General features: G+C 34.1%; 1 protein-coding gene and 1 non-coding gene across 2 annotated transcripts; one reads left to right on the top strand and one right to left on the bottom strand.

Annotated features, from left to right (window-relative positions):
• Window positions 1-1749: 1749 nt before the first annotated feature.
• Window positions 1750-1823, top strand: TRNAT-CGU (transfer RNA threonine (anticodon CGU)). Its single transcript has one exon. It is a non-coding gene; the product is annotated as a tRNA-Thr (tRNA).
• Window positions 1824-19914: 18091 nt separating this feature from the next.
• LOC140893434 (uncharacterized) lies at window positions 19915-21997 on the bottom strand. The gene is made up of 4 exons (XM_073302508.1): window positions 21713-21997; window positions 21206-21349; window positions 20902-21107; window positions 19915-20280 (listed from the first exon to the last, which is right to left on the bottom strand). The coding sequence occupies exons 1-4, from the start codon at window positions 21952-21954 to the stop codon at window positions 20120-20122; spliced, it is 753 nt and encodes a 250-aa protein (XP_073158609.1). The 5' UTR covers window positions 21955-21997; the 3' UTR covers window positions 19915-20119.
• Window positions 21998-22542: the final 545 nt, after the last annotated feature.

Genomic DNA, 22542 nt, shown 5'->3' with positions numbered 1-22542 from the left:
TCACAATATTATTACTTCTAAATGTTCACTTGGTTTAATTTATTATTTAATTTTTATTATTTGTTTGTTTACAAATATACTGCAATAATTTAATAAAATTTGATTAAACGAGTTAATTATAAAGTATATTTAGTTGTATAAAGTTTCTCTAAAATAAAATATAATTTCATTGTATTATATTGTAGAGAACTCAATAATAATCAATATAACTTTATATTAATTGTGAAATGTAAATATTCAATTATTAAATATGATATTTGATTGAATTGACTAAAAAAAACTTCGTATTACTTGCGCATTATTTTTTCCTATTCCTATAAAAGTGTGGATATTGGAGAGTGTTTTATAATTGTGTATTGACGCATTTTATCTTCCACAAAAACTTCTATAGTTACATTATTCACCCACTAAGTCGAAATTTTGGAAAGAGGAATAAATGGGTTTATATAAAAAAAGATGCTATAAATATTCCGAAAAAAACTATACTAACCGAAAAATATGCATTTTTAAAAAAATCATACCAATTTGAATCATTTCTCTTTTGATGTAAAAGGTTGATAGATGGAGATAACCACTTGGTTAAAATATCCATATGCAAATTTGTTCGTTCTTGATTAAAAGGAATTCCTATAAATCCAACAAACAAAGTAAATAAAACCAATACAAGTAAAGGAAATATCATAGTATTCTCGGATTCATAAGGATATGAATAATATTTTTTATGATCAACATTAACAATAGCAACAGGTCATCCCTTAGTTCTTTTTCTCACATTCTCATCACTTCGATATGTTTTTTTTGAAAAAAAAGAAAGACTTTGATTAGTAGTCATTTTTACTAAATGAAAATCTTTCTTAATACTTTTAGAAGACCATTCTTTACCCCATAAAGATATGGAATATAAAAGGGTGTTTTTATAGGTACAGTGATTTTGAAAATTACTGTTCAAATGCCCCTCAAAAGTAAGTAAATAGATCCGAAACATATAAAATGCGGTTAATGTTGTTGTGCACCAAGCTATTATTGATAAAATCGGAGAATACAACGAACTCTCATTAAGAATTTCATCTTTTGACCAAAAACAAGCAAGAGGGGGAATACCACAAAGAGAAAGTGTACCAAAAGTTAGGAGAAAGCACGAATAGAGATAGCAGAGGCCTGGGATACCATACCATTTACGCAAGTAATAAGAGGTGGTTTTGAAAACCGGTATAGTTTTGAACAAACGACTATCGGGGGTTCGAATCCCCCTCTCTCCTCTTTTTTGCTTATTGAATAGATTTATTTCTACTGGTATTGGTTTTAACCGGATTGGTATCAGAAAAAAAGGGGAATGGCTCGGCTATCCCACCTAGCCAATCCAGAAAAAATAGAAAAATAGATTAGATAGAAATGAGTTGAAAAAAAAGGAATAGGTTTTAAGTATAATCTGATTCCCAATATATGATGGAAAAATTATGTCATAATTCATTGGTTGATTGTATCATTAACCATTTCTTTTTGTTGGTACGAGGAACTTATCATGAATCCACTGATTTCTGCTGCTTCCGTTATTGCTGCTGGATTAGCCGTAGGGCTTGCTTCTATCGGACCTGGAGTTGGTCAAGGGACTGCTGTGGGTCAAGCCGTAGAGGGTATTGCGAGACAGCCCGAGGCAGAGGGAAAGGTACGAGGTACTATATTGCTTAGTCTAGCTTTTATGGAAGCTTTAACCTTGTTTGTCTATTAGTTTTGACTTCTTCTCTTCAGCGCGGGGTAGAGCAGTTTGGTAGCTCGCAAGGCTCGTAACCTTGAGGTCACGGGTTCAAATCCTGTCTCCGCAACATCTTTATTTTTTTAAATCCAAAAATGGATGTTTGGATCTGTTAACTACTGGGGGGATAGACTCACTACACTATCACGACCGACTATACCCAACCTTTTAAAGAGCATATTAGAGCATATTCAAAAACTTACTTTATCTTGGGCGGATAGCGGGAATCGAACCCGCATCTTTTTTTAGTGAGTTTTTTTTAGGTTTCTGTAATTGTGTATGCTCTCGTGGATTATGTTCTAAACGAATCATTTTGATTTTTATTTTTAATATTAATATTTATGGGTAATAATGATTTTTTATCTTGAAAAATATAGAATTATGAGATAAATTAAGAGGAAAAAACTGTTATGATTATAATAATGTAATAGTAAGATACTAATAAAAATGATAAATTAATCATATTAAAATAGATAATGAATTACATAAGGATTGTAACAAATATAGCAATAGAAGAATTCACATATTTTTTGTACTATGATAATAAAATAATATGATACATTAAATGACATGTTATTTTAAGTTGATATCAATCTTGTGCCTTATTTTTTACAATAATTTAATTTGGAAAAATGAGTTAAAATATTTTTATATTGTCAAATATTTTTATTTTTCATATATTTGTTTGAAACAAATTTTATTTGTACTATAATTTTATTTGGAGAAATGAGTTAAAATATTTTTATATTGTCAAATATTTTAATTTATCATATATTTGTTTGGCACAAATTTTTTTTAAATGTAAATATTGCAAAAAAAAAATAGTTATTTTTATTGTGATAGTGAGAAATAGGTTAGTAATTTCAATAATAATAAAGGGACTATATCAAAATAGTTTTTTAATTGATTGTATTTATATTAAAATAGTATATATAGAACTTTACAGATTCAATATGGTGTTTTGAAAATAAATTAAAATAAATTATATTAAAATATTATAGAGGGTTAAATTTACAAATTTTTTTTAAAAAAAACTTTGCAAACTCAATACGATGCTCTCTTTGATCAATAGTTATCATTGTCTTATTTATATTAATACATTTAATTATAACATTTCTCTCAATATTTTTGACATCAAATGACATGTTATTTTAAGTAGATATAAATCTTGCCTCTTTTTTTTATACTATAATTTAATTTAAAAATGTTGAATCCGACATTTTGGTGATAACAAACAACAACTCATTGTATAGGAATGTGCTGCCAATCTTTTGTATTTCAAGAATCTACTACAACTCCTACCGCAACCGTCTAAACCCTTCAAGTTATCTACCGGAAGTTTGTCAACCGCCTTTGTCTCTCGACCGGTTGCAGTCACAAGCCTATCGACTGGTTATTCAAACCAGCAGAGGATAAATCTATCTACCGGTAGAAAGTCAACTGCTTATCAAGATATCTCAAGACAAATACTTGAGACAAGACGTTCATTGCAAGATCTTTTATCAAAAGCAGAACCGACGTATCAGAAGATCTGTTGACTCTTGCATCGAGACAACAGGTTGCACTAAAATGGCAAAAACGCAGAATGGCTACAGATAAAGCATTCGACCGTTTACACCAGTTTTGGACCCTGGAAGTTGTCTGCATTTAAAGAAGTGTACGATCTTCATGCAGAATCATCAATGCATTTATGAAGCATTAAATGTGCATTCAATGCAGCATCAGAACGTTCAAAATAAAGACGTTGATGATTGACCTATATAAAGGGAAGATAGCTCAAGAAGTGGAAAGAAGACAAGCAACACGAAAAATCTCAATCAACTCAATAACTTGAATACTATCAGAAGTCCTCATCTGATATACTGAAGCAATACTTGAGCACACTTACAAGATCATTCACTTGCTGCTCAAATAAACCCTCGCCTACAGTTTACATATCTGATCTTCAAGGATCATCCTAGGGTTTTCAAGCCTCTCGACCGCTCTGCAGTTTGAGAAGCTCAACCGGACTGTACTCATTATTGAAGAGACTTGAAGCTACTCTAAAAGCTTCCACCAGTCTGATAAGAACTGAGAATCTTATCTGTGTAAATCTAGGAGTTTCGGATTAGGCATTGGATAAGTCCTAAGTCTGAAGTGGGTGTATTGCAAGACGTTGTAATAACCAAAGTCTTCTAGTGAATTCCTTCCTAAGTGGAAGAAGGGGAGACGTAGAAGGATTAAGCCTTCGAACTTCCATAAATCGTGCCTTAGTCTTTACTGCTATTTATCTTACATATTGCTCATACATTGTGTTATAAACTTTGCATCACTAAAACCTCTGAACTATTTCCGCACTATTTAAGTTGTTCAAACCGTTTTAGAAGTTGAGAAAACAGATTAAGTGAACTAAACTTCACTTGATCATTTTGAAAAGAAAAAGAAAAAAAGTTTCAGAGTGTATTCACCCCCCCTCTACCCTCTGAACCGATCCCAACAAGTGGTATCAGAGCGGGTTCCTTTCTCAACTGCTGATCTAAAGTTTTAAAATCATGACTTCTTTCAACAAAATTCCTATGTTTTCTAAAGAAGATTATGATGACTGGAAAATTCGCATGCAGACACATCTTGCAGCACAGGACGATGACATGTTATATGTCATAACAAACGGTCCTATCAAAATCATGAAGGTCAACCCAGCTCTAACCGATGGTGCAGGACAAATGATTGAGAAACCAAGAGCTGAGTGGACTACTGAGGACAAAAAGAAGGCCAATCTTGACAATGTGGCCCGGGACATCCTATACAAAACACTGGACAAGAACATGTTCAGCAAAATCAAGTCATGCTCCACAGCAAAGGAGATTTGGGAGAAGCTCACTCAGCTGTGTGAAGGAAATGACCAGACCAAGGAAAACAAGCTCACCATGGCCATTCAAAAATATGACAATGCCAAAATGAAGCCAGGGGAAACCATGGCTGAATTTGATGAACGGTTCAGTAGTATCATTTGTGATCTTATTGCTTTAGGAAAAACTTATACTAACCGTGAAATTGCTGTGAAGGTTATGAGAGCTTTGCCCAAAGAATGGGAGATCAAGACAGTGGTCATGAGGGAGTCAAAAGACTTAAGCAAGGTTGAACTGCATGATCTCTTTGCAGATCTCAAAGCCTACAAGTTCGAGCTCAACATGAGGACAGAAGATGAACCATCTACCTCTCAACCAACCAAGGCCTTAACCTCAACGGTGATACGTCCACCGGTCGAGGAAGCTCCAAAGAGATCAGCTGAGCAAATCAGCAACGAAGCCATGACACTCTTTGTCAAGAAATTTGGTAGATTTATGCGTAAAAACAATTCTAAATTTAAAAATTATCATAAATCGGACCATACAGACGATGGTCCTACTTGTTTTAACTGTGGCAAGCCAGGCCACTTCATTGCAGATTGCACCAAGCCTAAGAGCAATGATCAGAAGCAAGTCTTCGAAAGAATAAGGGGCAAGGAGGACAAGAGGACGTTTAGAAAAGGAAGAGACCAAAGGGTTCTAGTAGCAGACGAAAGCAAAAGCAAGTGGGCTGAGTCTGACTCTGACAACCCCAATACCGGAAGCTCTTCAGATGACAGCGATGATGAAAAGGTGGAATGCCTTATGGCTGACATCGAAGAAGAAGCTGAGGAGGTATTTGACTTTGGTTCACCTGAATTTACTCATAGTGATTTAGTTACTGCTTTACACGAAATGGCTAATGAATACAAAGCATTGTCCAAGGAATTCGAGGAGGTAAAGGCAGAAAGAGCTGACCTAAAAGATAAGTCAAGCGAATCAAGCTGCATGCAGCGAAAAGAGCTTGATGGTCTTAAGGTCAAGCTAAGTCTGCTGGCTACTGAGAATGACACCTTGAAAAGAGTGTTCCAAGCAACCTTGACTGAGAACAAAAAACTACTTGAAACAATTAAGGCTTGGAATAAATCTTCTGAAACCATTGACAAGATTCAAGAAATCCAAAGACCGGCACATGACAAAACCGGTCTAGGGTTTGGAACAAATGAACAGTCTATGGAATCTTGTATTCAGTCAAGCCTGGACAAAGGCAATCTTAACAAAATAAGATTTGTCAGGTCCAGCACGATATATGAACATGATGAGTGCAGCTTTGACAAAAATCAGAAAGTATCTAACGAACGAAGCTCTAAGCATAGAGGGTTGGGATATGTGGATCCCCAGATCTCTAATCAAAGAGGAACCTGGATTAAACCAAAACCTAATGAAAGAAGAAAGGGAAACCAATCTAATTTCAAAAGGCCATGGAATGAGTCTAACTACTCTAAGAGAAGATGGTCAAAGGAGAAGCCTTACCAGTACTTTAATTGCAGGCCAGTTCAAAAGAGGTACAGACTAACTGATAAAGATCAAAAAGGCAAGCAGCACATAGCAACCTCACAAGTACACACATTCACTGCTTATCGACCGCACAGATTTCTGGACACACACACGGGCAAACCTGTAAGGGTGTTCCAGGTGTGGGTCCCGAAAGGGCTAATCCGACCTGGACCCTACTAGATATGGGTACCAAAAGTTCTTCACTTTTTGCAGGTACTAAAAGTCCAAACGGGCGAGAAGACCACTTCTATCAAGGACACTACCTGGTACTTAGATAGTGGTTGCTCACGGCACTTGACAGGGAATCCAGAACTTCTAACAGAAGTTGTGCTGTGCAAAGGACCAAAGATCAGCTTTGGAGACAACTCCAAAGGTAAAACCGTGGGTAAGGGTAAGATTATCCATGGTAACATCATTATTAAAGATGTGTTGCTTGTTGACAAACTGTGCTATAATTTGATAAGTATTAGTCAACTATGTGACAATGATCATTCGGTCGAGTTTCACAAACACACTTGCATTATCAAAAATGACAAAGGTGAGACTCTTATGACCGGTGTAAGAGACCTAAACACCTACAAGGTAAACTGGTCTTGCTCACATACTTCTTCACCTACTTGTCTTACTGCTCATCATGATAAACATTGGTTGTGGCATAAGCGGTTAAATCATCTAAATTTTAAGTCCATCTCTAACTTGAGGAAGCATGATTTGGTTTCTGGTCTGCCTGAAGGAGATTTTACAAAAGACAAAGTTTGTCCTGCTTGTCAACTAGGAAAGCAGGTGAGAGCAACTTTTAAAAATAAAGGGTGTATGTCTTCTTCCAAATGCTTAGATTTACTTCACATGGACCTATTTGGTCCTATACCAGTAAGAAGCATAGGGGGAATGAGATATGCTCTTGTTGTTATAGATGACTTTTCTCGATTTACTTGGGTCATCTTTCTCTCTTCAAAAGATCAAACTGCACCTCACCTGATTAAGCTTTTTAAACGCTTGCAAAATGAACAATCTACTGTGATAGATAGAATCAGGAGTGATAGAGGGACTGAGTTTTTAAACACCGCTCTTATGACTTATCTAGATGATCAGGGAATCAAGCATGAGTTGTCAGCTGCTAGATCCCCACAGCAAAATGGGGTGGCTGAAAGAAGGAACCGTACTTTAAAAGAAGCAGCCAGAACTATGATTGCTGATTCAAATGTTTCTCAAAGGCTTTGGGCAGAAGCAGTTAACACAGCTTGCTATACTCAAAACAGATCTATGATTAATAAACGATTTAACAAAACTCCATATGAGATCTGGAATGGCACAAAACCTGATATTTCATACTTCAAAATTTTTGGGTGCAAATGCTTTATCCACAACAATGGCAAAAATAATTTGACAGCCTTCGATGCCAAAGCAGACGAAGGAACTTTTATTGGTTACTCAGCCGTTAGCAGAGCTTATCGAGTGTTCAATCAAAGATCACTAACGGTCGAGGAAACCATTCATGTTGTTTTTGATGAATCTACTCTTTGTACAGAACAAACTCAAGGGAGCATAAATGATCTGAGTCATAGACTGGAAAACACAAATCTACAGGAAGAGAGTGACAATGATCCATATCCTCCAAAGAAGGATGATCCAGTTCCCTCTACCGTGTGTGATCAAACAAGGCCAGAAGAGGATCCACCGGTTGATAACGATCCTCCTGCCAATGATGATCCAGTAAACGAGGACGTTCGTCAACCAATTGATGACAACCCTTTAGGGAATTATTTTAGGTGGAACAAAGATCATCCACCTGGGTTGGTCATAGGTGACCCTTCTGCTCCTCGAAAAACACGTGGTCAAATGATTAATGAATTCTTGCATGCAGCTTTCATATCTCAGGTAGAGCCCAAGAAGATAGATGAAGCTCTATCAGATGCCAGCTGGATTGAAGCTATGCAAGAAGAGTTGAATCAATTCACCCGCAACAATGTTTGGCATCTAGTTTCTCGACCGGAAAATCAAAATGTGATTGGAACTAGATGGGTGTTTCGTAACAAGCTCGATGAACATGGCACTGTTGTGCGTAACAAAGCTCGACTTGTTGCCCAAGGATTCAGACAAGAAGAAGGCATAGACTTTGAGGAATCCTTCGCGCCAGTTGCAAGACTAGAAGCAATCCGCATCTTTCTTGCCTATACAGCTTTCAAGGACTTTAAAGTTTATCAAATGGATGTCAAGTCTGCATTCCTCAATGGTCTACTTCAAGAAGAGGTGTACGTTGAACAACCACCAGGTTTTGTCAATCCTACTCATCCTCAATATATCTATAAACTTGACAAAGCCCTCTATGGATTAAAACAAGCACCGCGTGCATGGTATGATACATTACTACAATTTTTACTGGAACATGATTTCCAAATTGGAACGGTCGATAAGACCTTGTTTAAATTTGTAAAAGGTGATCATGTGTTACTAGTACAAATTTATGTTGATGACATTATATTTGGGTCAACTAACCCCAAGTTGTGCTCAAAGTTCTCTAAGATGATGCAGGAGAAATTTGAAATGAGCATGATGGGCGAGCTAAATTTCTTTCTTGGATTGCAAGTGAAGCAACTTGAAACTGGAATATTTATCAATCAATCCAAGTATGCCAAGGAATTGGTAAAGAAGTTTGGAATGGAACAGTGCTCAACTGTATCTACCCCCATGAGTACATCAATCAAGCTTGATAAAGATGAAGAGGGAATCCCGGTCGAGGTAACAATGTATCGAGGCCTTATTGGCTCATTGCTTTATTTGACTGCCAGTCGACCGGATATCATGTATTCAGTTTGTTTATGTGCTAGATTTCAAGCAGCACCTAAGCAATCTCATTTCATTGCCGCCAAACGAATAATTAAATATATTAAAAGAACTACTAATGTGGGTCTTTGGTATCCCAAAGATTCAAATCTTAATCTTATTGGTTATTCAGATGCAGATTATGCAGGTTGTAGAATTGATCACAAAAGTACAAGTGGCACATGTCAATTCCTTGGAGATAGACTAATTTCGTGGTAAAGTAAGAAGCAGACATCAATTGCTACCTCGACCGCCGAAGCAGAATACCTCGTTGCCGGCAGCTGTTGTGCTCAAATACTCTGGATTCAACAGTAGCTTAATGATTATGGAATCCGGTCGAGTGAAGCTCCAATCTACTGTGACAATACAAGTGCCATAGCCATCACTCACAATCCAGTGATGCACTCTAGGACAAAGCACATTGATGTCAGGCATCACTTTATCCGAGATCATGTCTTAAAGAAGGAAATCAGGCTGGAATACATCTCTACCGATCAGCAAGCAGCAGACATATTCACCAAGCCTTTACCGGACGCTAAGTTTTCATATTTTCGAAATATTCTTGGCTTAGTAGATCTAAGTTAGTATGCATGTTTTTAGGGGGAATGATTGCTAGTATGACGTTAATAGCTTAGCTGTTACATTACCATAAATATTGGCATATCATCCGCCTTTAGCTAGTCTCTGACAGGCTCCGTACTAGCAGCTTTGTGCTTTGAACCAAATGACATTAATTGGGCGCGGTGATTATACTCTTCAAAACTTTTTGAATTTCAAAAATACTTTTCATGACGTCATCCTATGGCCCATAGGTTCCTATATATACTTCTTTACACTCGTATACCAACTTTTCACCGTTGCTAAAGCTTTCATATTGCATTAAAAGTTCTATCGTATTACTATCAAGCTTTTGCTTACTCTCTGCTCGAGTTCTTATCTACAGCTATCATGTCGATCCAGAAGACTTGCCTTGCAATCAACTTTGATTCCGTTATTGAGGCAAACAATGCAGGAACCACTGAGGTCTTCACCATGCTTGAAGCCTCTGGACTGAAGAAATTTTTGGGAAGCAGCGCCATCTGCGATCTGCCTGTCTTGAAGGAGTTCTTTGCAACCGCTCAAATCGAGCATGGGACTGTCAAATGCTTGATCCGAACAGAATCCTATTCCTTCAATCAAAAGTTCTTCGCCAGCACATTTGATCTGCCCTCCAGGGGTTTGACAAAATGCGCGGATCTTCCCGATGGTAACTGCTCATACTGGTTGAAGGAATTCTCAACTACTGATGCTCCGATCAAACTGCCGGCTCAGAAGACATCTCTTAAAGCTCCATTCAGGCTATTGACCAGCATCGTGGCCAAGAATCTTCTTGCCAAGGCTGGATCGTACGACAAGGTGACGATGGAGAAATTCCAATACATGGCTTGTATCGCCTCCAAAATCAACATCAACTGGTCAGACATATTGTTCACTACTTTATGTGAAATGATCAGGGGAAAAGGGCAATCCGAGGGATTTGCTCTGCAAATTTGCCACATCTTGAGTGTCCTTGGAGTAGACTTCTCCAAGACTGAGCCTCTGCATCCCACCAAATGGCTCAACAAGTCTACAATCTTCAAGTTTCTGAACAAGAAAGAGGTTGCGGTCGACATTCTGCCTTCAACCGCAAGTGTTGTTGCTGTCACTCAACCGCTTTTAACAGTTTCGGTAGCGGCCAAACCAGCCCATACCAAGAAATCTGCCAAGCGTCAACTTATCATAGAGTCTGACTCTGAAGACGAATCACGTGAGAACGTTCCACTGATTCAAGCCTTCAGCAAGTCATCTCCTTCTGTCTCCAAAGCAGCTGTGCCATCCACGCTTGCCGGCGAGAAGAAGAGGCAGCACAAGAAGTTAAAGTCCCTTTCTGGACTTGCTCCTACCGTTCCAACACCAATTCTGCCAACGGTCGAGACTACTACCACTGCTACTACTGCTCCACGACCTACCAAGGGTGTGATAATCAGGGAAGGTGCCTCATCAACTCCAAAGGTCACTCTCGCTGATCCCAAGGACAAAGGGAAAGGTGTGATGATCTACTCACCTAAGGCTCAACCAGCAGCTACTGTAGAGCTCAACTTGATCATCTCACACGTTCTCCGCACTGTCAAGCGTCACCTACAGCGCTTTGACAGATGGCATCATTCCCGTACTCACCTGACGCTTGCTCAAATATTTCCTAAGTGGAAAGCTCTGAACGTTATTGAGCAAAAGATGCTTCTTTTTGCTGACACTGAAGACATCGTGGAGGCTCTGGGAAGAAGACAGCTCATCGATTTGAAGTTTCGAGGAAGCCTGTTATCTCTGCTGATTAATGAGCGTGTCAAGAACTTCAAATCCAAGAGTCCTACCGCCGCCGATGACTTTGTGATTTTGACTGGACTACAGAATAGTCTGCGTCAAATCACTCAACTACTTCAGCACTTCCAAGCTCTTAACAACGTAAAGACGACAGCTTCAGCAGCTTGTTTACATGCTTATGGACTGGAGGCACAGGTGATGATGAAGACTTTTCTTACCCAAGATCAGGGTGAAGAAGACGTCTCTGCTATTACTCTTTCAGATGGGATTCTGACCGGTCTCATCACTGCTGACCTGTTTCAATCATCCGCTCTAGGATCGATTGTGGGAGCGTCTTCATCAGTCGACCCCGCCTCAACCACAGTCCAAGAAGTAATTCAACCGGAAGCAGCTGTAACTGCTCACTCATCTCCAGCGGCGACCGCTCACACCTCTCCCAGTCGTCCACAAGATTCTTTCGAAGTAATTGAACAAGAAATTCCTGTCACCTCTGTGACAGAGGCTCCTTGCAGCAGTGAAGCAGTAGTGCCCCCAACAGAGATACCAAGCACTATTGTATCACTTGCACCTCCAGAACAGCCAGTGACTGATGCTGACCTAGCACTTCAACCGTCTCCATCTACTGAAAAGTTTGTGAAAGATCTCCTAATGGATGAACCGAGTGCTGATCCTGCTACTCCACCAACCATCTTGGCTGCAGTCGAGACCCCTACATCTCCAACTGTACCACTATTGGAAGGTCCATCAGCTAGCTCACCAGCCAGATCACCAGCATCACATCATCTTGAGTCTGGCCCGGTTTCACCAAGGAATGACACACAGAGTCAAATGCTTCAGACTGATGACTCATTAATTGAAGCCATGGCCGCAGCTCTGGATCACACTTTGATAAATAGGCTTCATGAGCTCATGCAAACAGTTCGATCCTTTTCACAAGACATCAAAAACTCATCCTTATCGGTTGACAATTCACGCCAGACAATGATTCGGCATTTTGAGACCGTGTCTCGAGACCTTACTCATCTGTCCAAAGAGATCACTGCCCATCATCGCACTCAAATCAAAACGCTCTCTACCGTCTCCGAACAAGTTGTCAGATCCGAAAACCGCCTTCATAGGCAGTTGAATGATCGGATGGACACTATGCAAGCTACTCTACTTGCTCAACTAGATGCAAAAATTGATACTATGCAAGCCTGCCTTGGCACTCAACTCACTGAGATCATCCTTCGACTCAACCAAGGTGATGCCAAAAAGGGGGAAGAAGAGCAACGAAGAGCAGCAGAGGCAAGAAGACGTGAGGAAGAAGCCGACAGAAGAAGAAGAGAAGGCGATAGGTCAGAAGGAGCCAGTTGGTTCAAAAGATGAACAACTTGTCTCTTCTTTACTTATCGCAGCTGTATCTCATTTTGTTTTTCTTCAGTAGGTGTAATAAGAATGCTTATTGTAATTAATGAAATTCATTCTCTCAATGAAGTTCATTTTAATGCTTTCATATTGTTCTTGGAGCACTTAAGTTTTGTCATCACCAAAAAGGGAGAAATTGTTGAATCCGACATTTTGGTGATAACAAACAACAACTCATTGTATAGGAATGTGCTGCCAATCTTTTGTATTTCAGGAATCTACTACAACTCCTACCGCAACCGTCTAAACCCTTCAAGTTATCTACCGGAAGTTTGTCAACCGCCTTTGTCTCTCGACCGGTTGCAGTCACAAGCCTATCGACTGGTTATTCAAACCAGCAGAGGATAAATCTATCTACCGGTAGAAAGTCAACTGCTTATCAAGATATCTCAAGACAAATACTTGAGACAAGACGTTCATTGAAAGATCTTTTATCAAAAGCAGAACCGGCGTATCAGAAGATCTGTTGACTCTTGCATCGAGACAACAGGTTGCACTAAAATGGCAAAAACGCAGAATGGCTACAGATAAAGCATTCGACCGTTTACACCAGTTTTGGACCCTGAAAGTTGTCTGCATTTAAAGAAGTGTACGATCTTCATGCAGAATCATCAATGCATTTATGAAGCATTAAATGTGCATTCAATGCAGCATCAGAACGTTCAAAATAAAGACGTTGATGATTGACCTATATAAAGGGAAGATTGCTCAAGAAGTGGAAAGAAGACAAGCAACACGAAAAATCTCAATCAACTCAATCACTTGAATACTATCAGAAGTCCTCATCTGATATACTGAAGCAATACTTGAGCACACTTACAAGATCATTCACTTGCTGCTCAAATAAACCCTCGCCTACAGTTTACATATCTGATCTTCAAGGATCATCCTAGGGTTTCCAAGCCTCTCGACCGCTCTGCAGTTTGAGAAGCTCAACCGGACTGTACTCATTATTGAAGAGACTTGAAGCTACTCTAAAAGCTTCCACCAGTCTGATAAGAACTGAGAATCTTATCTGTGTAAATCTAGGAGTTTCGGATTAGGCATTGGATAAGTCCTAAGTCTGAAGTGGGTGTATTGCAAGACGTTGTAATAACCAAAGTCTTCTAGTGAATTCCTTCCTAAGTGGAAGAAGGGGAGACGTAGAAGGATTAAGCCTTCGAACTTCCATAAATCGTGTCTTAGTCTTTACTGCTATTTATCTTACATATTGCTCATACATTGTGTTATAAACTTTGCATCACTAAAACCTCTGAACTATTTCCGCACTATTTAAGTTGTTCAAACCGTTTTAGAAGTTGAGAAAACAGATTAAGTGAACTAAACTTCACTTGATCATTTTGAAAAGAAAAAGAAAAAAAGTTTCAGAGTGTATTCACCCCCCTCTACCCTCTGAACCGATCCCAACAAAAAAGTTAAGTACAAAATTAATAGAATAGCATACGTAAAAAAATAAAAATATATATAAAAATTTAAATAATATTCTACGTTATTTAGTAAGTTTAACTATTAATTTTCATTCAAATTTTACCATTTTAAATATTTTGTAAGTTTTTTTTAATTTTTTACCGTAAAAAAAATAAATGTTTCAAGTACGATATTGATAACTTACAATCACTTTTAAGCTATACAGATTTCATTATTACTCATACATGATTATTAGTCTATAATATGATATTATTGATAGTATTCAGAGTAAATGAAAATGTTAATGTAAAAATTCTTTAAATTTAATGATACCTCTTTGTCATGTTATTTATATAATTCAATGGTTATTAATTACTGAAATTAATTATTATTAGGATTTAAGTAGAATAAAAAATTAATTATATTAATTATTTTTTTAATAATATCTTCTCACCATATTACACATAAATTAACTATTAGAGAGAGAGAGTTGTTTTTTTCGTTTTATTAACTATTCATCCATATGTTATATTATATATAATAAAATCAATGACGTATATTAAAGTGATATTGGAAAGTTAATAGATATAAATATATAAATGTTCTACTCATAAATATTTCACTTGAATTAATTTATTATTTATTTTTTTAAATTGTTATTTTTTTTACAAATATACTACAATAGTTTAATAAAATTTGTTAAAATTAATTATTTAATTATAAATTATTAGTAAGTTAATTAAGATGTTAACTTTAATTGTGATAATTAACTAAGATTCTTATTATATCCTCATTCTAAATTTTATCATTTTTAAAAAGTGCTTTGTTTGATTTTTTTTTTTTTTGCCAATTAAAAAATTTATGTATCAAATGTAATACTGATAACTAATAAACACTTTAAAATTATAGAGATTCATTATAACTTATGTCTCTCTATGGTTATAAGTCCATAACTTAAAATTATCATTTGTATTTAAATTGTATTTAAAAAGTTAGTGTAAAAATATTTGAGAAATTTGCTTTGTTGGTCCTCTATTTTTCAGATTTCAGTTTTAGTCCGATATTTTTTTATTTTTTTTGTTGTTGCAATTTTATCTTTTTTCGACGCGGTGCTGATGTGACATCAATGCAGTATTATTGTAGAGCTAACATGTATAGTGTTACATATGCATTTTAGAGAAAAAATGACTGAAATTGTCAAAAATCGAAACATGCAGGACTAAAAGTGAATTATGAAAACATAGATGACTGAAAACGCAAAGTGACAATCATACATGACCAAAATTACAGTTTTTGCAAAATAATTTTTCAAATATATTTTTACCATGTTATGTATATAATTAGTGAGTCAATTAATTGAAAAAATTATATATTATGATTTAAGTGGGATAAAAAATCATTTAAATGAATAAATGATTTTTCATATCTGCTCATCATATTACATATAAATTGATTGTAAGAGAACATTTGTATTTTGGTTTTATTATTTATTCACTCACAATATTATTACTTCTAAATGTTTCACTTGTTTTAACTTATTATTTAATTTTTATTATTTGTTTGTTTACAAATATACTGCAATAATTTAATAAAATTTGATTAAACGAGTTTATTATAAAGTATGTTTAGTTGTATAAAGTTTTTCTAAAATAAAATATAATTTTATTGTATTATATTGTAGAGAACTCAATAATAATTAATCAATATAACTTTATATTAATTGTGAAATGCAAATATTCAATGATTAAATATGATATTTGAATGAATTGACTAAAAAAAAATTTGTATTACGTGCGCATTTTTTTTTCCTATTCCTATAAAAGTGTGGATATTGGAGAGTGTTTTACAATTGTGTATTGACGCATTTTGCCTTCCACAAAAACTTCTATAGTTACATTATTCACCCACTAAGTTATCCACGTTTTTCTCAACTAACTATTCCCACTAATATAATTACTTGTCATTAAATCATAAAAAATCAATATTCTTTATAAATTTTTCCATAATATAATTACTTGTCATTAAAAAAATAATATTTTTTATAAATTTTTCCACTAATATAATTACATGTTATTACAACATCAAAAATCAACATTGTTTACAAAATTAACTTTTTATCTACACTTCTACGTTTAAATACTAATTATTATTAGGTTGGCCCACCAACTACTTATCCACATTTTTTTCAACTTAGCATTATCACTAATTAGTTATTATTATAACTAATAAACTATCTATAAAATGAAAAAAAAAATAATTAAAAATCAAACTTAAAAAATCAATATCTATAAAATGAAAAAAATAATTAAAAATAAACTTAAAAAATCAATATGGCTTATAATAATCCATTTGGTTTTTTTTTTATTTTTTTAATATTAATTAATAAACACAGTATGGATATAATTAATCGTCGTTAGAGTACTAAGAATAAGAAAGGTTATCAATACATAAATTTTCATTACAACACTATAATTACATGTTATTACAACATCAAAAATCAACATTGTTTACAAAATTAACTTTTTATCTACACTTCTACGTTTAAATACTAATTATTATTAGGTTGGCCCACCAACTACTTATCCACATTTTTTTCAACTTAGCATTATCACTAATTAGTTATTATTATAACTAATAAACTATCTATAAAATGAAAAAAAATAATTAAAAATCAAACTTAAAAAATCAATATCTATAAAATGAAAAAAATAATTAAAAATAAACTTAAAAAATCAATATGGCTTATAATAATCCATTTGGTTTTTTTTATTTTTTAATATTAATTAATAAACACAGTATGGATATAATTAATCGTTGTTAGACAATACATAAATTTTCATTACAACACTATAATTTCAACAATTATAAATAAATCATATGTATATGCTGTGGAAATTTGAAAATTATTTTAAACTAAATTTTAAATGAACCGTTGACAAACGTTAGAATTAGATAGATTTGTTTGAAATCTAAAAGACATGAGAATTTATATTGCTCTACTTATCAACTTTAATTTCATGAGCAAATTAATTAACCGTGTATATTTACTTCCTGCTCATATTAATTATATGTTTATTTCAATCTAGATTACAATTAGGTTGCTATTTTTTATTGTTATATTATACACATGATTTATTAATAATTGGCTATGCACGTGAGTTTTTTGTGTTATTTCCGTAGGAGTTTTATTTAATTACATGACAATCATTTTTAATAATTTATTAAGTTTATTCAACGGATATAAAATAGCCCCATAAATAAAATTATTAATTTAATTCATTATTTAAATTGGAGTCCAAGAAAATAATTAAAAATAAAAATGTAATGTTGAATTATATTTATATTTGAGTTTGTAGTCATGTATACTTTTAATTTGAAATTATACTTCTCTAAAAATACATAATTAACTATGATAAAATGGAAAAATTGATAAATAATTAAACATAAAACTAATGCGATATTTTCAATGTTTATTTCTATTTTCGCTTTTTTATAAATTATTAAATTAATTTATTTTAATTTAAGTGATCTAAATGTTTTAACTTAATTTTACTCAATAGAATTTAAAGTAAGTTTAATTTAGAATTTATTAAATAGAATCAGTAAAATAGCAACATGATTGTAATTAGAAGAATATCACCTAATTATATTTTGTAATCATTATCTAAAATTATAAAATTTAGAAGTCATGAAAAAAATGAATACTTTGGTCAATTTTTTTTAATTAATATTATAATTTATTGATAATAAATCAAGTATCATGATATATTAAAAATTATATTAAATTAAATTAATAAAAGAATTAGTTCAATATCCAATAGTTTCCACCTAAATAACATTAAGAACCAATAATTATGAACATTTAAAAATAAATTATTTATCTCACCTATATAAATGTACTAAAGAAATTAACAAGATCGTAGATAATTTAACTTAATGTTCTATGTCAAACTTTTTTTATAAACGTTCTTTATATTATATTAAAAAAATGCTAGATTTACACCTTATTGTGTACGCCTTAGCTTAAACTCACCTAAAATTCCGCTCATTAAATAAAAAAATTACTTATGATAAGAAATAAATATCTCATTGGTCAAATAAAATTTTTTAATTAATAAGTAAGGTGTAAACTAAAGTTTACATCTACCCAATGTTCTAAAAAGCTCGCTTAAGCGACGTTTAATCTCACTTAAGCTTTAATACGTTTAATCTCGATTAAGCGACCATTTTTTTACAGAAGATTTCATTTATTTTTTAAAATGAAAACATTTTTATAAATATATATATTTATAGTTTAAAACTTGAATTATCTATTAAATCATATATTTATGGTTAATCTAACATTTTATTTAATGTTTGTCTTAAAATAATTAAAATTATAGTAAAAATTGAAAACGCTTTTTCACGCTTACTATCGTTCTAAGCTCGCTTAAGCTTGAAAAATCTGAAGCTTGAACTTCACGCTTCGACGCGATTCACGCTTTTTAGAACCTTGCATCTACCGTTACTCTTACATTAATTGGTTATCAACAATATAATTTGATACATATTATATCTCTATCTAAATTGTTGATTTATTATGTTTTGTTACATTTTATTTTATTATAATGATGCGTGGACGGAAACCGTTTTTTAATATTTCTTTCAATCCATTTTGTTATATATGTGTTAATTGCTCATTATATTTTTATTTGCTAATAACACAAGTTTAATAGAATAAATTTTTAACTATATATTTATTTTTAATTTATATTATATTTTTTTGTCAACGTGCATCGCACGTTCTTTTTGCATATATATATATATATATATGAAGGTTACACATTTTGTTAATGAAATTTAAAAACTGCAATGAAAATATATTTTCATTAATGTTATGAAATAATTTTGTAATTTAAAAAATAATTTATAAGCTGATTGTCGCCTCATGGCCAGTTGGGAAAAATCTAACAATTATTGAAATGAACGTGTAGTGCGGCCTCCCCACATCGAATCCAACGGTAGAGATTGAAGCTATATGTTATGCATAGGCCCCATGTTTCCAGTTTGATAAAAATCAATTATGACATGTGACATCTTATATGCCACTTTTATATATCCCACTCATTTCAGTTATCATTTCAATTCATTTATTTTTCTTGTAATTAAAATATTATTGTAATTTCCCGAGGATATTGTGGATCAAAGCTTGGATTTATTAAAGCTATGAATCATATTTTACATACACTCGCTGACTCGCATATTAAATTTATTAATATATGTATTATAATCGAAATTCACCATCGGACACGTAGTAGAACAAAATAACACCATCAAATTATCTTTGGCTCCGACTAGATAGAAGTATTTCAAATTCATTTTTGTTGTTTAAAAAAATAGCACCACGAACATCAAATCCACATTTTTATGTTTATATGGTAATTCATGGTAGTTATGATGAATTTTAAGTTCATCTAATAAAATGATGATTTAAAATCCTTTTTAATTCATATAAGTAATATGCAAATACTTAAATTATGAATTTGGTATTTTTCTATGTTTCATTGTTAACACTAAAATTATAATCGAAATTCATAAATTTGAAATACTTCAATCCAAGCGCAACCTTATTTTTCCGATCATTTTGCACCAAACGCTTCTCACCCTGAAATTTTCCAAATTTGAAGGAAAAAAAAAAAGACGAATTTTTAAATTTCAATTCGGCTGATAAAAAAAAAAACCCGAACCATTTTCGACTGAAATTTTGGGGTTTTCGTCGAATTTAAAACAGTTCTTGCTTCATTCTCAGGAGTTACTTTTCTTGATTTTTTGTGTGTTTGGTGGGCAGTGATTCTGTGGTCTGCTGCTTCATAGGTGAAGTATCTGTCATTTTGAAGCAAAAACACAACGAAATCCTACGTTGAATACAAGGACCCAAAACACAGTACTGTAACAAAGTTAAAGACACCAGAAAACCCAGGAAAAGAATCGAAATTAAATAATGATGAGGGTAGATTGAAGCTTAATGCCCAGGAAATAAGACATATCAGTCACTTGAAGATCCATCATCCTCATCATCTACATGGTCTCTAACAACCCTCTCCACGAGCTTCTTCCGCACTTCATCAAGGACGGCTTCCCTGGATTGCTCACCACCATGTCCATCATTTAGCACAGGATCCCGCTGACATAGAACTAAGGCAACACCTACGAGAAGACACGTGCATGAAGATTCCATCACCTCCAAAGCAAGTAAAGATCATTATCAACGAAATAGATAGCATGAGGTGAAATAGAATAGGAAGTTCAGGATTTGAACTTCTGTCCTCGATCTTCTATCAAGTTAAGGTGTGGTGTGACTTCCTTCCCTTCTGTGTGTTTCACCTTTTGAGGATTTTAACCCTTCAAGAATTAGAATTAGCTTATTTTGTAGCAATTGCTCTAGCAATCACAGCATCCATAATCACAAGGACCGACAAACTTCAAATGGATTGAACTATTGTCCATTTCTCATTCTTCACTACATCTACCAGAACATGATAGACATCTTCCAAACTTCAAAAGGTGTTTTCCTACTGGTTGGTCTAACTTTCTTCCACGTTCACCCGTCACCTAATTTTCCTTGCTCTGTAACTTTCATCCATTTGGCCCCAATTTATTTTGAGTTTAAAGTGAAGTATCATACCACAATCATTCATATGCAAAACATTAAACTTTCAAGATAAACAACATATGCTTGATGTGTAGAAATAGACGGCCGATAGAGAATAAAAAGGCATCCAAGAATTTATGAAGAAGTAGAGAAATGGAAAGAGATACATGACATACTTTCAGGGGTTGATCTCCGACCGAAGCTGCGCACTCCCACATGAGTTGCCTTAACAGCACTATTATTATACACAAACAGAGTGGGGAGGTTACAATCTGGATAGTTGGGAATGCACTCTGTAGATATAATTTTGACAAATTTTGTTGCGGGATATCTTGTCGCCAATTGTTCTAAACATTGCAAAAGCAGCCAACATTCTGGATATCTACAAAAGAAATAACAGATGTATTATAAATGAAATGTGATGATGCTAGCAGTAGGCCAAGAGCAACAGCAATTTTGTGGCAGATGAGTTCAATTTACCCGTCTTTGAATAGCATCACAACCACCCAAACTTCTGGCGGGGCTTGGGAAACTTCGCGAACGAAATCCGATCCCGAGATAGGAATCACTGATCCAAACCTCGCAATCTTGGCCGATTCTCTCATCTCAGACAACCTTCTCTTCCTACAACAATCAGAACAAAATTTTACTGTTTCCAATTAAAGCAATACGCCAATACATCCCTCAGTAATGTAGCAACCCAGTAGAGGAGTTCCAGATTAGATTCAAGCAAAAGATATCAAATTCAGAACAGCATCTAAATCGGTACACATGAACTAAAAGCAAGCATCACGATAACACAACCATTGATATCCCAATCAAAATTGAGTCTTGCAACCAGAAGCTCGAGGAGGAATTAATCAAATTTGGACCAAATCTCCCCAAAAGCAATAAACTTCACCAAATTATCAATAGAATAAGAAAATGCGGTCCTCGGATAGCGATCAAAGAAGCGTAAAGATTTTCAAATAGGATAGCGAACAAGACCTGTATTCTTGGAGGAAGCGATCGTCATCTAGATCATCTTCGAGGTCTTCAAGCTCTTCCTCGGTTTTCTGATCGATCCAGGCCTTGCCTTTGGGCTTCAAATTTTCATCCTCAGCTGGTGCAAAAGCCGGTGGCTTGAATGGCGGTGGTTTCGGGGGAAGATTTCCCAGTTTTCTTTGAATGTCATCCCACTGAGTCGACGCCCCTTCCACATCTTTGTAGACATGGTGGTAATCCGCCATCGCTGCGATGCTTTCGCTTTCTTGCTTTCAACATATTACGTACATATGCTTTCCTTAAAAAATAAATAAATTCCGTTTTTGTGAAAACTGAATCAATATAATAATTTTCGTTTTAGTTAGTTTTATCTCAAACTTGAATCAATAAAAAAAAAAATTTAAAAATTGTTTTAAAACCAATCAAAATCATAATGGATTAAAAACTGATTCAAACCATTCGATTTTATTTAACTTTACAATTTTGTTCGGTCAATCTAACACAATAATTTCTAGAAAAAGTTTGTATTTTTTGTCCGATAATGTTGTAACTTCTTGACGTTTCCGTTCAATTTCAGTTTTAGTCGTCGTGTTCTGATTTTCGACAAATTTACCTTTTTAATTAGAAATATTGATGTGATACTATACATCACTTTCACGTCACTGTAATATTAATATCGTATAAACATCAACGTCGTGTTAGGAAAAGAAACTACAATTGCTGGAAAAAAAAAACAAAAAAATAAGATCGAAACTTACACACACGGAGACAAAAAAAAACAAAACAAAAAACAAATTTCCCATAATTTTTTCTCTTCTTGGGTTTAATACTTT

This window comes from Henckelia pumila, chromosome 3 (assembly GCF_033568475.1).
Source record: "Henckelia pumila isolate YLH828 chromosome 3, ASM3356847v2, whole genome shotgun sequence".
Classification (NCBI taxonomy): Eukaryota; Viridiplantae; Streptophyta; class Magnoliopsida; order Lamiales; family Gesneriaceae; genus Henckelia; species Henckelia pumila.
This window is presented reverse-complemented; position numbering and strand designations above follow the sequence as displayed.

Coding starts and splice junctions, on each gene's coding strand:
- LOC140893434 (XM_073302508.1), bottom strand. CDS start 21,954: ATGGCGGATTACCACCATGTCTACAAAGATGTGGAAGGGGCGTCGACT. Junction 21,350..21,712: donor CGCTTCCTCCAAGAATACAG/GTCTTGTTCGCT, acceptor TGATTGTTGTAG/GAAGAGAAGGTTGTCTGAGA. Junction 21,108..21,205: donor GTGATGCTATTCAAAGACGG/GTAAATTGAACT, acceptor TTTCTTTTGTAG/ATATCCAGAATGTTGGCTGC.